General features: G+C 22.9%; 1 protein-coding gene across 1 annotated transcript in view; it reads left to right on the top strand.

Annotated features, from left to right (window-relative positions):
- LOC117174758 (DNA polymerase alpha catalytic subunit) overlaps positions 1-15,359 on the top strand; it is an 81,778-nt gene that overhangs the window by 60,408 nt on the left and 6,011 nt on the right. The window contains exons 16-20 of the mRNA XM_033364106.1: positions 784-1,045; positions 1,150-1,324; positions 7,043-7,212; positions 12,137-12,385; positions 12,477-12,552. Of these exons, the coding sequence (XP_033219997.1) occupies positions 784-1,045; positions 1,150-1,324; positions 7,043-7,212; positions 12,137-12,385; positions 12,477-12,552 (932 nt within the window). The remainder of the gene's footprint in view (positions 1-783; positions 1,046-1,149; positions 1,325-7,042; positions 7,213-12,136; positions 12,386-12,476; positions 12,553-15,359) is intronic.

Genomic DNA, 15,359 nt, shown 5'->3' with positions numbered 1-15,359 from the left:
CTGGTTGAAAATTCAGCAATTTGGTTAAAAATGAAACTATTATTGTAACAATAATTTTTGTTTGGTCGATAATTCAACGGTTTTGTACAATATTTGTATTTGTGGTTAAAAGTTGAAGTACTTTGTTAAAAATTTCATCTATTTCATCGAATATTTGACTATTTTGTTAAAAATGAAAATTAATTAAAATACATGAAAATTCATGTATTTCGTCGAAAATTCATCTTTTTGATAGAAAATTGAACTATTTGGTTACAAATTTTAACCATTTTGTTGGAAATTAAATTATTTTTTTGAAAATTTAACTATTTGGTTTTTTGAAATTTGGTTTTTTGTTATAAGAATATTTTTGTCGTGAAGAATGTAAATGATTGGTCGAAGATTCGTCTATTTTGACAGAGAATTTGTCTCTTTGGATTGAAAATTCGTCTTATTTTTTCTTGAAAATTGAACTTCAAGAATTTGGTTAAAAAATGTACTATTTGGTTCAAGATTTAATTATTTTGTTGAAAATTAAACTAGTTTGCTAAAGTCACCTTTTTGGGTAAAAAAATACAACTTTTTTGTTGAAAATAAACCTTTTGGATTGAAAATTCTTCTTTTATAGTAGAAAATTCATCTTTTTTACATTAAAGTGCTGTTCTTTGAATATTATTAGCCATGGAAAATGAAAAATTGATCAGGAAAAATAGAATGAAATTTGAAAATAAGTTTTTCGGCCATCCTGCATTTCTTGATTTTAAAATCAGTTTTATTTTTATTCTATTATCTGGATAATTCCAGAAATATCTTGAATCAGCTTCTCTGCGACCAACCGAGCGAGCTACGAATGGAGAAAATTTTTACGTATCTGCAAAACATCTCGAAAAACGTCAAGGAAAATATCGTCCCGTTGTCTAAGCTGGTCATTACAAAGCAGCTTTCAAAGGACCCGAAAGACTATCCAGATAAAAAATTAGCTCACGTTTCGGTCGCCTTAAGATTGAATAAAGAGGGTGGTAGAATGTGGAAGTCTGGAGACACGATTCCCTACATTGTTTGCGATGTAAATCCTTTTTTTTTCTTTTCTTTCAATTTTAGTTTACTGAATATGGAAATACTTGCAAGGTTTTTTTTGAAATTAAAATTATTTTCCTCTTTTTCTTTTAGGATGGCACCAACAATTCGGCCACTGATCGAGGTTATCACATAGAGGAATTTAAAAAAAGCGACACTTTGAAAGTTGATGCTGATTATTATTTATTGAGTCAAATCTTCCCGGTTGTTAATCGAATTTGCGATCCGATTGAAGGCATTGATGACCATCTGCTGGCAGAACATTTGGGTAATTTATTTTTTCATGATTTTTTCGTCACTTAATCAGGGTTGCTACAATGCCTGAAAAATTCATGGAATTTTGTAAAAAAAATGACTGAAATTTCTTTTGAGTACCGGGAAATGACCGAAAATTTAAAAAAATTTCAGAAAAAAAATCTGTCCAAGTACGATTTCAACAATTTTTAAAATAATTAGTTGAATTGAAATTTTTTTCAATTATGATACCATTCAGTTTACAATGCGTAATTCAAAAATATTTTACATGAAAAATTGTTCATTATAGATTTTTATTTTTAAGCGTATATTTTTAATTTAAAGAATTTTAAAGCGCAATCTTGAAGGATGAAACAGTTAAAAATTAAAAGTGTTTGAAGTTTAAATTTTTTTTATAAAAAACCGTATTATTTTATCAACAGTAAATATAAATAAATGAATACATAATTTTTGTTATTTTTTTATTGAGAAGTTCTGTAAAAGTTTAAAAAATAATTTTAAATTTGATAAATATTATAACGACTTCTAGATTTCTCAAGATTTTCAAATAAAATTTTAAAGCTTTTCAAGGATGATAAACTATTTGAAATGAAAATAATTTTAAAAAATGTTTAAGTTCATTGATTGATTCTTTAATTTAGAGTATTGAAAATGTTAACTTGGATTCATATTTTTGGAACCTAATCTAAAATTATGAATTCTATAATTTATGAATATTAAAAATTCGGAATTTTGCAGTTTATCTGCATTTAAGTATGTTGTTTATTTTTTATTACTTTAAATGGAAACATTTTTATAAAAGAGTTCGATTTTAAAAATTTTATTGACCGGGAAAAATATTTGCGAACCGGATAAAAACCAGGAATTTTTCTCTTCGTTTAAAACTGTCATCCTGTTTATATTACTGCATTTAACTATTTTTCTGAAATTTTTGTTTTCTTTATTTTTCTGGTTTGAAATTAATTTTTCTAACTAAAAATTTAGCGATTCTATTTTTGGTTAAAAATTAATCGGAATTTGTGGAAACTTTAAGTATTTCGTTGAAATGGCCATGTATTTTTCTGGAAATTTGACAGTTTTTTTTCAATATTTTCTTTCTTTTGCGAAAAATATTTTTTAGGAAAAAATTAATTTAAAAAGAAAAGTCGTCTCCTTTTGATGAATTGAACTGTTTTCAATTATTGAAAGTAAAGTCTTTTTTGTGAAATAGCAACTATTACTTTTTTATTTAGAATTTATATTTTTTATAATCAAAATTTTATTACTTGGTTAAAATTTAAACCGTTTTGTTAAAAATTAATTTTTTGTGTTCAAGATTCATCATCTTAATTGAAAATACATATTTTTGGTTGAAAATTAAGCTGTTTTGTTTTTTCCTTAGCTCAAAATTAATCATTTTTTAATGAATATTTTAGTATTATTACAGTTGAAACTTTAACTATTTTGCTGAAAATTGTTTGTTTTTTTTGCTTTTTTTTGCCTGAAAATGTAATTTTCCCAGTTGAATGGCCCATTTCTTCGGTTAAAAATTCATCTCTATAGTTGAAAATTACTTTCTGTACACGAAAATTGAACTGTACAATTTTTGTTCAATTATCTTTTTTAATTGAAAATTCGTATTTTCGGGTAGAAATTAATTTTCATGGTTAAAAGTTCATTTGTTTGTTTGGTTTAAAATCCAACGGTTGCAGTTGAAGACTCATAATTTTTTATTCCAGCATTTTTTAGTTCAAAATTCAACTGTTTGCTTGAAAAATTGTCTTTTTAACTACAAAATTGAACTATTTTGTTGATAATTCATGTATTTTATTGAAAAATCTTATTTTTTGAAAAAAAATGTTTTTTTTTTTTTTAAATTCGTCATTTTCTTTGAAAGTTTAAGTATTCCAGTTACTTATTCATCATTTTATTTTGAAAATTATCTTTTTGGTAGAAAATACCACTATCATATTTGAAGATTTATTATTTTATTTGCAAATTCAACTACTATTACAGATAAAGAAAATTAATTTTTCCAACTGAAAATTTAACTTCAAAATTTTTTGTTGAAAATTGATCTTTTCTTGTTAAAAATTCAACAATTTGGTTAAAAGTTTATCTTTTTTAATTGAAAATTAACGTATTTTATTAAAAAATCGATTTTTTTAGTAGAAAATGATCTTTTTCTTTTGTTGAATATTCATCATTTTACTTAAAAATTCATTTCTTTGGTTGAAAAATGAGGTTTTTGACTGAAAACTTTTTTTTTTAAGTTATTATTTGTTTAAGCTAAAAATGTGACTATTATTCCAGTTGAATATTCCAAAATTTTAGCCAAAAAATTCATTTCTGGTTGAAGGTTAATTTTTTGACTAGAAACTCAATTATTCAATTTTTTGTTGAAAAATTTGTCTTTTTTGGTTGAGCATAGCTTTTTTTTTTACTTAAATTTAATTATTTCAGTTTTGGTTGACAATTTTACTTTTTTTAGTAAAAATTAATTCTGTTTTTGAAAATTTAACTATTTCAGTTGAAAATTCACCAGTTAGGTTAATTATTATTTTCTTAAATTACAAATGCAACTTCCATTTTTTAAATATTTCGTTAAAAGTTCATGTATTTTGTTAATAAATTGAATTTTTTGTTGATAATTTATGTATTTTGTTGAAAAATCGACTTTTTGTAAAAAAAAATTAATCTTTTCGTTGTTCTTGAAAATTTAGCTTTTTTGTTGAAAATTTAAGTGTTCTATTTACATATTCATCGTTTTATTTAAAAAATTATACTTTTGGTAGAAAATCCCACAATGACAGTTGAGGATTGATAATTTTAGTTGAAAATTAAATTACTATAACAGGTAAAGATTCATCATCTTAGTTGAAAATCAATTTTGCTTTCAACTGAAAATTTCACTATTCCATTTTTAGTTGAAAATTGGTATTTTTTAGTTTAAAATTCAACTATTTAGATGAAAATTTGTCTTTTTTTAGTTCCGTTGAAGATTCATTAAAACTCTTTTGTTAAAAATTAACGTATTTTGTTTAAAATCGATCTATTGCAGTAAAAAATTTATTATTTTAATTAAAAATTTATCTCTGGTTTAAAATTTGTTTTTATACTTTGTGGAAAATTAATTATTTTAGCTGAAAAATTAACTATTTCATTTTTTGTTGAACACTGATATTTTTTTAGTTCGAAATTCAACTATTTGGTTGAAAATTGATCTTTTTTATTTAAAATATAAATATTAGTGCTTCAGGCACAAATGCGAGAAATGAATTGTTATGTTTTCAGTATTATTTAATTAATTGATGTTGCAATGGTAAATTATTTCCTTAGAAACTAAAAAAATAAAAAACATTATTTATGATAAACTCGCGAAATTGTATATATTTGGAATTTGTTTGTTTGAAAAAATGTCAACAAAAAAATATGATTACAATCTCAGAATTAAAAAAAAAATTATAAGAATATTGATGGATATTATTTAGGATTTAATAATGCTTGAAAATATTTTTATGGTTTTTAAATTTGCTAATTGATATGAAGATGAAAAATTCAACCATTTTGTAGAAAATTAAATTAGTATGATAAAAACTCAACCGTCTTGTTAAAAAGTAATCTTTTGTGGTCGAAAATTTAACCGCATTCTTGAATATTCGTCTATTTAGCAGGAAAATTCTTCTTTTTGCATTTAAATTTCATCTTTTTCTAAGAAAAGTCATCTTTCTTGGTTGAAAAATTCTCTTTTTTGTCAAAAATTTATCTTTTAATGGTTTGAAAGTGTAGAAATATATTTTTAGTTAAACATTATTATGACTAGGTTGAAAATTTAGTGATAATGGTGAAAATTTTACAATTTCATTAAACTTATTTTTTGAATGAAATTCGACTGTTGGTTGAAATCTCGTAGTTTGAAGTTGAAAATTACACTATTTGATCGAAAATTCCTATAGTCGAGTTGAAAATTCAACTATTTTATAAAAAATTTGATTCTTATCCTTTAAAATTTCAAATGTTTAGTTAAAATTTTTATTTTTTGTAGAAAGTCCGTTTTTTTGTTTATCATTCATCTATTCTGGTTGGAAATTCAACCTTGGGGTTGAAAATTTACTTTTTTGTTACAAATTTATATTTTTGGGTTTAAAATTCAATTCTTTTTGTAGCAAATTCGTATTTTTGGCTTATAATTTCAACCATTAGAAAATTAAAATATTATGTTGAAAATGAACTTTTTAGCTGAAAATTCTTAATTTTGCGTTAAAAATGATACTGTGTTTGGTGTAAATTTTCTTTTTGGCTAAGGAATTCAACTACTTGGTAGAAAATTCAAATTTTTTCTTTTAATTAAGTTTTTGTCGAAGATTCATATTTTCGGGTTGAAACTTAAGAACTTCAACTATTTTGTAACAAATTTGTCTTTTTGTTTAGCTTATAAATTCTAAAATTTGTTACAAAATGCAATTTTCTTGCTGAAAAATCGTATCTTTTATTCAAAAATTAAACTATTGGGTCGAAAATGAACTTTTTGGGTTGAAAATTAATATTTTCTTGTTGAAAGTTTATATTTTCGGGTTGAAATTCGACTGTTTCGTAATAATTTTGTTTTTTTCCTTATAAATTCTACAATTTAGATGAAAGTTAAGATAATTTGTTGAAAATTGCATTGTCTTGTAAAAAAATTCGCTTTTTTTTGGCTTTTTTTTATAGAAAATTCAACTATTGGGACTGAAAATAAAACTATTTTGTTAAAAATTCGTTTTTTGTTTTAAAAATCAAAAAGCCTTGGTTCGATATTCAGCAGTTTGGTATGAAAATTTATTTTTTGGATGAAAAATAATATTTTCGGTTTCAAAATTTACTTGTTTTGTAAAAAATTCATTTTTTCGGTATAAAATTAAAATATTTTGTTGAAAATTCGTCTTTTTGTCTGAAGAATTCAATAGTTTGTTTAAAAAAATATATCTGGTTGAAAATGCATATTTTCGGTTTCAAAATTTAACTGTATTGTAGAAAATTGGTCTTTTTGGCAATAAATTCAACATTTCTGTTAAGAATTCAAATAATTTATTGAAAACGTAGTCCCTTGTTTAAAATTCAATTATTGCAAACTCGCTTTTTTCTGTTTTGTTAAAAATTCTTTTTTTGTTTTAAAAATTTAAGAACTTTGGTTAAAAATTCAACAATTTGGTTGAAAATGAAATTTTTTAGTTAGAGAACCAACTCTTTCGTTGAAAATTAATATTTTTTTTATTAAATTCGATTGTTTTTTAAAATAAAATAATTTTTTTTGGAAACATCAACAATTTTCGTTTGAAATTCGTTTATTTCTTGCGAGTAATATTTTTTCTTTACTGAAAGTTTGACTGTTCTATTTTTTGTTGAAACTTGATATTTTTTGTTGAAGATTCTACTATTTTGTTTGAAATTTCTGTACTTTTTTTATAGAATATAAATCTTTTTGTTTGAAACTTTATCTGTTTGGTTAAAAATTCATCTATTTTTTTGAAAATGGCGTATATCTCGACTCGAATTCTTATGAATATCAAGTGTTTGAAATTGAATTCAATATGTTACCTAAATTCATTTAATTTAAACAAATTTTGTGGCCCAATTTTCGTGAAAAATTACCTTATTTCCCCTGTTTTGACAGAATTTTAGACTTTGAAGTCGGAATTTTGAAACCGGACTTCTGTAGCAATCATGATTAATTATTAAACTTACCCGAATATTTAACTTAATTTTTTAACAGGCATAGAACATTTGTACAAATCGAAAAGAGTGATTCACGATCAAGAGGAAATCTACGTTCCCATGTCAATTGATGAAGATAAATACAAGTATTGCATTCCACTGAAGATCGTCTGTACGAATGAAAGTTGCAAAGCAGAAATCGAGATAAATGATGTGGCTGTCAAGAATGTGAGTTATTTTTTCCCCAAAGATCTACAAAATTTATTTATCTTATTTACAGTGTTTCTACTCACTTGGAAAATCTAAATAAAACTGGAATTTTGTTTAAAGTTTGGGAATTTTTTCGAGAAAAATAATAATGAAAAATAAATATTATATTTTTGGTTGAAAATTAATCTTTTTATTTGAAAATTCAAGTTTTTCACTTGCGAAATTAATGTATTTTGTTTAAAAGTCGTCCTTTCTACTAAAAAATTAATCTTCTGGGTTGATAATTCATCGTTTTACTTAAAATTTCAACAGATTGGTTCCATTGAAACTAAATATTTTGTTGAAAATGTTTTTTTTTTTTTAATTGATTTTTAACTAATTTTTTACTGAAAATTGAACTATTGCATTTTTGGTTATTTAATGTATACTTTTTAGTTGAAAATTCATCTTTGTGGTTAAAAATTCAACTTTTCCGGTTAAAAATGCACACGTTTAGTTAAAATTTCATTACTTTGGTTGAACTTGAATTTTTTTAACTAAAAAATTAAACCATTCAAGTTTTGGTTGAAAAATGATCCTGTTTAGTTCAAAATTCAAAATATTTGGTTGTAAATTGACCTTTTTATTAAAAAAATTACCCTTTAAATTTAAAATTCACATTTCTTATTGAAAATTCATCGCTTTGGTTGACTCTCAATATTTGGTTGAAAATTCTTTTCTTGATCTTATTGTTAACTAATTTTTTTAGCTGAAAATGGAACTATTCAATTTTTGTCTGAAAATGTATGCTTTTTAGTTGAAAATTAATCTTTGCGGTTGAAAATCCAACTGTTCCCGTTAAAAATTCACCCTTTTTGTTGAAAATTGATGATTTTAGTTAACTTTTTCGCTAAAAATCCAACTTTTTGGTTGAAAAATTAACTATTTCAGTTAAAGATTCATCATTTTAGTTGAAAATTCACCTTTCTGGTTGAAAATTCAATTATTTCAGTCAAAAATTCATCATTTTAAACTGTACTTGACTGAAAGTTGAACTATTTTGTTAAAAATTTATCTTTTTGATAGAAAATTAAACTATTCCAGTCAAAGATTCATCCTTTTAGTTAAAAATTCATCAATTCCATTTGAATCTAAATATTTTGTTGAAAATTCTTATCTTTATTTTATTTATAACTGATTTTTTAACTAGAAATTAAATTATTCTATCGTTTGTTAAAAATGTATCTTTTTTAATTGAAAATTTACCCTGTCGGTTGAAAATTCATATATTCCAGTTAAAAATTTACCGCTTTAGTTAAAAATTCAAACTTTTAGTTCAAATTTATACTACTTTGTTGAAATTTAATCTCTTTTTGTTATAAATTCACCTTTTGGGTTTAAAATTTAACTGTTTCAGTTGAAGATTTATCATTTTAAACTATAATTGGTTGAAAGTTGAACTATTTTGTTAAAAATTAATCTTTTTGGTTGTGAATTTAACTTTTCGAGTTGAAGACTCATCATATTTTTGCAAAATTTATCACTTCGGTTGAAACTTCGACTATTTTTTGTTAAATTATTTTTTTATTGATAACTGATGTATTTAACTGGAAATTGAACTGATTTATTTTTTGTTAAAAATTCACCTTTTTAGTTGAAAATGTACCTAATTGGTTAAAAATTCAACTATTCCATTTAAAAATGGACTATTTTAGTTGAAAAATCCTAATTTTATTTAAAATTTATACTACTTGGTTAAAATTTGAACTCTTTTTGTCATAAATTAATCTTTTTGGTTGAAAGTTCAATTATTCTTGCTAAATATTCATCATTTTAGTTTAAAATTCAACTATTTGGCTGAAAATTGACTTGTTTTAGTTGGAAATTTATTTGTTCCAGGTGAAAATTAAAAATTTTATTTAAATAGTTATGATTTTAGTTAAAATTTAAACTACTTGGCTGAAATTTGAACTCTTTTCGTTAAAAGTTCATCTGTTTTATTGAAAATTCATTTATTTTCTTGACAATCCTTCTTTTTTCTTGAATAATAACTGATTTTTTTAAACTGTAAATTTAACTGTTCTATAAGTTTTTGAAGATTTTCCTTTTTACTTAAAATTTAAACTACTTGATTAAAATTCGAACTCTTTTTGTTAAAAATTCATATTTTTGGTTAAAAATTCAACTATTCCTATTAAAGATTCACCTTATTAGTTTAAAATTCACAATTATCTTTGAAAATTCAACTGTTCCAATTAAAGATTAAGAATTTCAATTGAAAATTCATCTTTTTGGTTTAAAATTAAAGTATTTTGTTGACAATTCTTTTTTTTCGGGATTGATAACTGATTTTTTAACTGAAAATTAAACTATTCCATTTTTGGTTGAAAATTGATCTTTTTTAGTTGAAAATTCAACTATTCCAGTTTCAAATTTTATAATTTAGGTGAACATGCATGATTTTATTAAAAAATTAAACTACTTGTTTGAAAGTTGAACTCTTTTGTTGAAAACTAATTTTTTCGGTTGAAAATTCAACTGTTCGAGTTAGAAATTCACACGCTTAGTTGAAATTTCATCACTTTGGTTGAACCTAATTTTTTTAACTAAAAAATTGAACCATTCAAGTTTTGGTTTAAAAATGATCCTGTTTAGTTCAAAATTCCAAATATTTGGTTGTAAATTGGTCTTTTTAGTTGAAAAATGACCCTTTAAGTTTAAAATTCACCTTTTTTGTTGAAAATTAAACTATTTTAGTTAATAATCTATCTTTTTAAACTGTACTTGACTAAAATTTGAACTATTTTGTTAAAAATGTATCTTCTGGATTGAAAATTCAACTATTCCAGTCGAAGATTCATCATTTTCGTTGAAAATTCATCGCTTTGGTCGAAACTTAATATTTTGTTGAAAATTCTTTTCTTTATTTTTTGTTAACTAATTTTGTTTTAACTGAAAATTGAACTATTCTATTTTTCAATGGAAAATTTATCCTTTTTAGTTGAAAATTCATCTTTGCGGTTGAAATCCAACTGTTGCTGTTAAAAATTCACCCTATTTGTTGAAAAATCTTTATTTCATTGATAACTGATTTTTTATCTGGAAATTTAATTATTCTATAACTTTTGTTAAAAATTTATCTTTTTTAGTTTAAAATTTACGTTGTTGGTTGAAAATTCAACTATTTTAGATAAAAATTCACCATTTTATTTTTAAATTCATAGTTTTAGTTCAAATTTATACTATTGGTTTGAAATTTGAACTCTTTTTGTTATAAATTGATCTTTTTGGTTGAAAATTCAATTATTCTTGTTAAAGATTCATCATTTTCGAAGAAAATTCATCGTTTTGGGTTGAAATTCAACAATTCCAATTAAGGATTAATCATTTTAGTAAAAAATTCATCTTTTTAGGTAACAATACAACTATTCTAGGTGGGGATTCATCATGTTAGTTCAAAATTCATCACTGGTAGAATAATGAACACGAATCTTTTCAACTAAAAAATGTACCTATTTAATTTTAGGTTCAAATTTTTTTTTTCACTTTTAAATTTTTAATATTTGGTTGAAAACTGACTTATTTTAGTTGAAAATGCAACTATTCCAGTTGAAAATTAAAACTTGTATTTAAATGGTTATGCTTTTCGTTCAAATTTAAACTACTTGGTTGAAATTTGAACTCTTTTTGCTAAAAGTTCATCTTTTTGGTTAAAAATTCATCTATGTTGTTGACAATTCTTTTTTTTTCTTGATTAATAACAGATTTTTAAAACTGAAAATTGAATTATTCTCTAAGTTGTTGAAAATTTTCCTTTTTAGTTAAAAATTCAACAATTCCAGATTAAAAAATGAACATTTTAGTTTAAAATTCATGATTTTAGTTCAAATTTAAACTACTTGATTTCAATTTCAATTCTTTTTATAAAAAATTACCATTTTATTTTAAAATATAACTATTCCAGTTAAATATCCATCATTTTCTATGAAAATTCATTGCTAATTTAACAATTTTAGTTGAAAATTCAAATATTCCAATTAAAGATAAATCATTTTAGTTAAAAATTCATCACTGTGGTTGAAAATTTAATTATTTTGTTGATAATTCTTTTTATTGAAAAAATATATATAACTGATTTTTTAAATTAAAAATGGAGCTATTCCATTTTTGGTTGAAAATTCTCCTTTTTTTTGTGAAAATTCACCTTCTTGGTTTAAATTCACTTTTTTGGTTAAAATAATTTTGTTTGAAAATTCATCTTTTTATTAAAAATTACCATTTTATTTAAAAATATAACTATTCCAGTTAAATATCCATCATTTTCTATGAAAATTCATTTGCTGTTTTAGCAATTTTAGTTCAAAATTCAAATATTCCAGTTAAATATAAATCATTTTAGATAAAAATTCATCTCATCTTTTTGGTTCAAAATTCTCCTTTTTTCTTGTTGAAAATTCATCTTTTTGGCTGAAATTCACATTTTTGGTTAAAATAATTTTGTTTGAAAATTCATCTTTTTGGTTGAAAATTTATGTGTTTTATTAAAAGACGTATTTTTTGTCGAGAAATTTACTTACATAGGCACTGAATTTTGAAGCATAGAAAAATAAAATAAAAATTTGTTTAAATAATTATTCCAATTCATGGAGTTTAGGAAGAAAGTCAAGAAATGATTATTTATTTATGTAGCATTATTCATTTCTCCAAATAAAAAAAAGTAAAAAACAGTTATTTAATTTTACATGTTAAAAGTACTATTTTTACACATTAAGGTATTTACAAAGACTGAAAAAAAACATTGTTTATAATAAAGTCGCGAAATTGGCTCCGTAAAATCGAAAAATATACCAGGAAAAATCTTGGGAAATCTGGAATTGTCAGTGGATTTTTTGTTTTCACAATTTGTGAGCAGCCATCCGGGTTTGGGAAACTGATAAAGAAATTATTTTGCAAACTTTTCCAGGAGTTTGGTATTGAGCCATCTTTAGCGAGATGTACAAACCCAGATTGCCGAGTCGCTCCTTGGTTGAATTATAATTCGATCATCAATTGTTTGCAATTGGCAATTAGAAAGATGATTAACGAATATTATGCCGGCTGGATGGAATGCGAAAATCCTGCCTGCTCTCACAGAACTAGATACATTCCTTTGTGTCCCTCTGGAAATTATATAAAATGCAGTCAGTGTAAAAGTTCCAATGTACACCGAGTCGTAAGTTAAAAAAAAATCTAGAATTGGAATTATTATTAATTTTATAGAAGATTTTTCCTAAAATTCGATATTTTTTTTTATTTTTTTCCAGTACTCGGAAACGCAGTTATACAAACAGCTCTCCTTTTACCGCCACATCTTCAGTTTGGACCAACCAAATTTGAAAAGTAAGTAAAGAGTTGTTTTAATAATTTTTATATTTTAAATTGTAAGATCCGCTGCGAAGATTATTATTAACTTATTTCTCTTTTTGATTGCCAAATCAATAACTTAAAAATATGCTTTAAATTGATTTAATCTATTTTTTAAATAGTTAAATTTTTAAGAGTTACAATTGAAAACTCTGCAATTTAAAAAATGTGTAAATAAATTCTCTTAAATTAGGGTGATTTTCGAAATTCAAATTCATACTTTTAATTCCAGATTGATGAAATTTCGAATGTAAAGCATCATATTTACAGATTTTTCACTTTAAAACACAAAATTTGCATAATTTTCAATCGTAAGTTTAAAAAATTTCAATTCTAAGGATTTACAATTCAAAGACTTTGAATTGTAAATTCTTAGAATTGAAATTTTTAAACTTACGATTGAAAATTAGGAAATTAGGAAATTTACTTTTGACCACAGAAAAATTTAAGTTTTTGTTATTTTAATAATTTTTATCAATTTATGAAAGTGATTTCTACTTTATTAGGTTGCGGTTTTTAAATTTTATTTATGGTTTATGGATCTTATATTTTTAAGAATATCTCAGTTTATTCTAATTAAATCATAATTTATTATTAAATTTTTATTATTTTCTATTAAAGAAAAACTTTTGTTACATTATTTCGTGCAAATTCATATTGCTTTAGTTAAGAATTTAACTAATTGATTCAAAGTTAAACTCTTGATGAAATTTCAAATATTTGTTTGGAAGTTTCTATTTTTCATTTAAAAATTAAACTAGTTGCTTGAAAATCCATCAGTTTAGTTGAAAATTAATTTCTTCAAATGAAAATTTGACTATCCATTTGTGGTTGAAAATTGATCTTTTCTAGTTTAAAATTCAACAATTTGGATGAAAATTTATATTTTTTAATTGAAAATTCAACTACTTCGTTGAAAATCTACGTATTTTGTTAAAAAATAAATTTTGTTGGTAGAAAATTATCTTTCTCTTTGCAATTGAAAAATCTTCTTTTTTAAATGAAACTGTTTTGTTAAACATTAATTTGTTGGTTCAAGATTCAACGTTTTAAGTGAACATTCATTTCTTTGGTTCAGATATTAGATATTTGATTAAAAACTTTTTTCTTTACTCTGTATGAAAAAGATTTTTTTTTTACCGACAATTTAATTTGTTTTAATTTTTGTCGTTCTTGGTTGAAAATTATTTTGTTTTTTAAACAGAAAATGTAACTATTATTCCAGTTGAATATTTCATCATTTTAGTTAAGAATTCATCTCTTTTGTGGAACATTTATTTTTTTAATCAAAGTTTTAATACTTAGTTTTTGGTTGAAAAATTCTATTTTTTACTTGAAAATTCATCTTTTTTGTTAAAAAATTCAACTAGTCCAGTTCAAGATTTACAATTTTAGTTGAATATTCATCACTTTGTTTAAAAATGTAACTATTTTTTTTTAATGTTAGTTTTTTTGTGAAAAGTAATTTTTTGAACTAAAAATTTAGCTTATTTCAATTGAATATTCCATAGTTTTTAGTTGAAAAGTCATCTGTTTGGTTGAACTTTTTTTTTGAGTTAAAATAAAAATTTTTTAATTTAAAATTTCTCATTTTTAATTTTTAATCTTCAAAATTGAAGAAATTTTCATTGTAAAACTTAAATTTTGCAAAAAATGTATGGTTAATTATTAAAATTGATAACTCTTGAGCTTCAGAGATTTATAAATACGAATTCTTGAATTTGGATGGTTTTGAAAATCAAGAGTCATGTTTTAAATTTTCAATTTTCCAAATTGATCAAATTTCCAAGATGAATCATCAAAATTGCGGAATTTTTTTTTAAACTTAAAACTTGCATAATTTTAAATAAATTTTCCCAATTAAAAAATCTTTAATTTTAAAGATTTACAAGTCAAAGTTCGACAACTTTGAAGAGTTACTATTGAAAATTATTCAATTTTCAAGTTTTATATTTTGATGTATGTAATTTTTAAAACTTTTTTGTAATAGTTCAATCTTTAAGATTTACAGTTAAAAATTCATCCATTTTTATGATTGACTCTGCCATCTTAAAGATGTATAATTAAAAATTCTTAATTTTCGATGATTTTTGAAATCAAAAATCAAGTTTTCAGTTGTAAATCTTTTAAATTAAAGAAATTTTCCGTACAATGCATTAATATGAAAAAATTTTGGATTGTCAAACTTAAAACTGACAAAATTCCTCATTTTAAATTGTAAACATTAAAAACTCTCTGATTTTAAAGATTTACAATTCAAAGTTATACAATTTTGAAGAGTTACAATTGAAACTTCTTGAACTTTAAAGTTGTATAAATACATAATTCTTAAATTTTTATGTTTTTGGAAATCAAAATTCAAGTTTTCAATTCTAAATCTTTTAAATTGAAGAAATTTTCAATCAAAATGTTATAGTTTTAAAATGAAAATTTAAAACTAGCATAATTTTTTATTTTAAGTTGTAAAAATTGAATATTCTTTAATTACTACGATTTTGAAGAGCTATAATTCAAAACTGATAAATTTTAAAGATTTATCAATCAAAATTCTTAAATTTTATGATTTTGAGGATCAAAAGTCAAGTTTTTAATTCTTAATCTTCCAAATTGGATAAATATGGAATATAAATCATAAAAATTGAAGAGTTTTAAATTGTGAAAATTAAAAACTCGTTGATTAAAAACTCTTCAGTTTTAAAGATATTTGCCGTTTAAAATTCGTAAATTTTTAAATTTAACATTTGGAGGTGTGTCATTTTGAACGTTTTTTTTAAATAGTTCGA

This window comes from Belonocnema kinseyi, chromosome 6, assembly GCF_010883055.1.
Source record: "Belonocnema kinseyi isolate 2016_QV_RU_SX_M_011 chromosome 6, B_treatae_v1, whole genome shotgun sequence".
Lineage (NCBI taxonomy): Eukaryota > Metazoa > Arthropoda > Insecta > Hymenoptera > Cynipidae > Belonocnema > Belonocnema kinseyi.
Note: the sequence above shows the minus strand (reverse complement) of the source record. Positions and strands in the feature narration are given on the sequence as shown.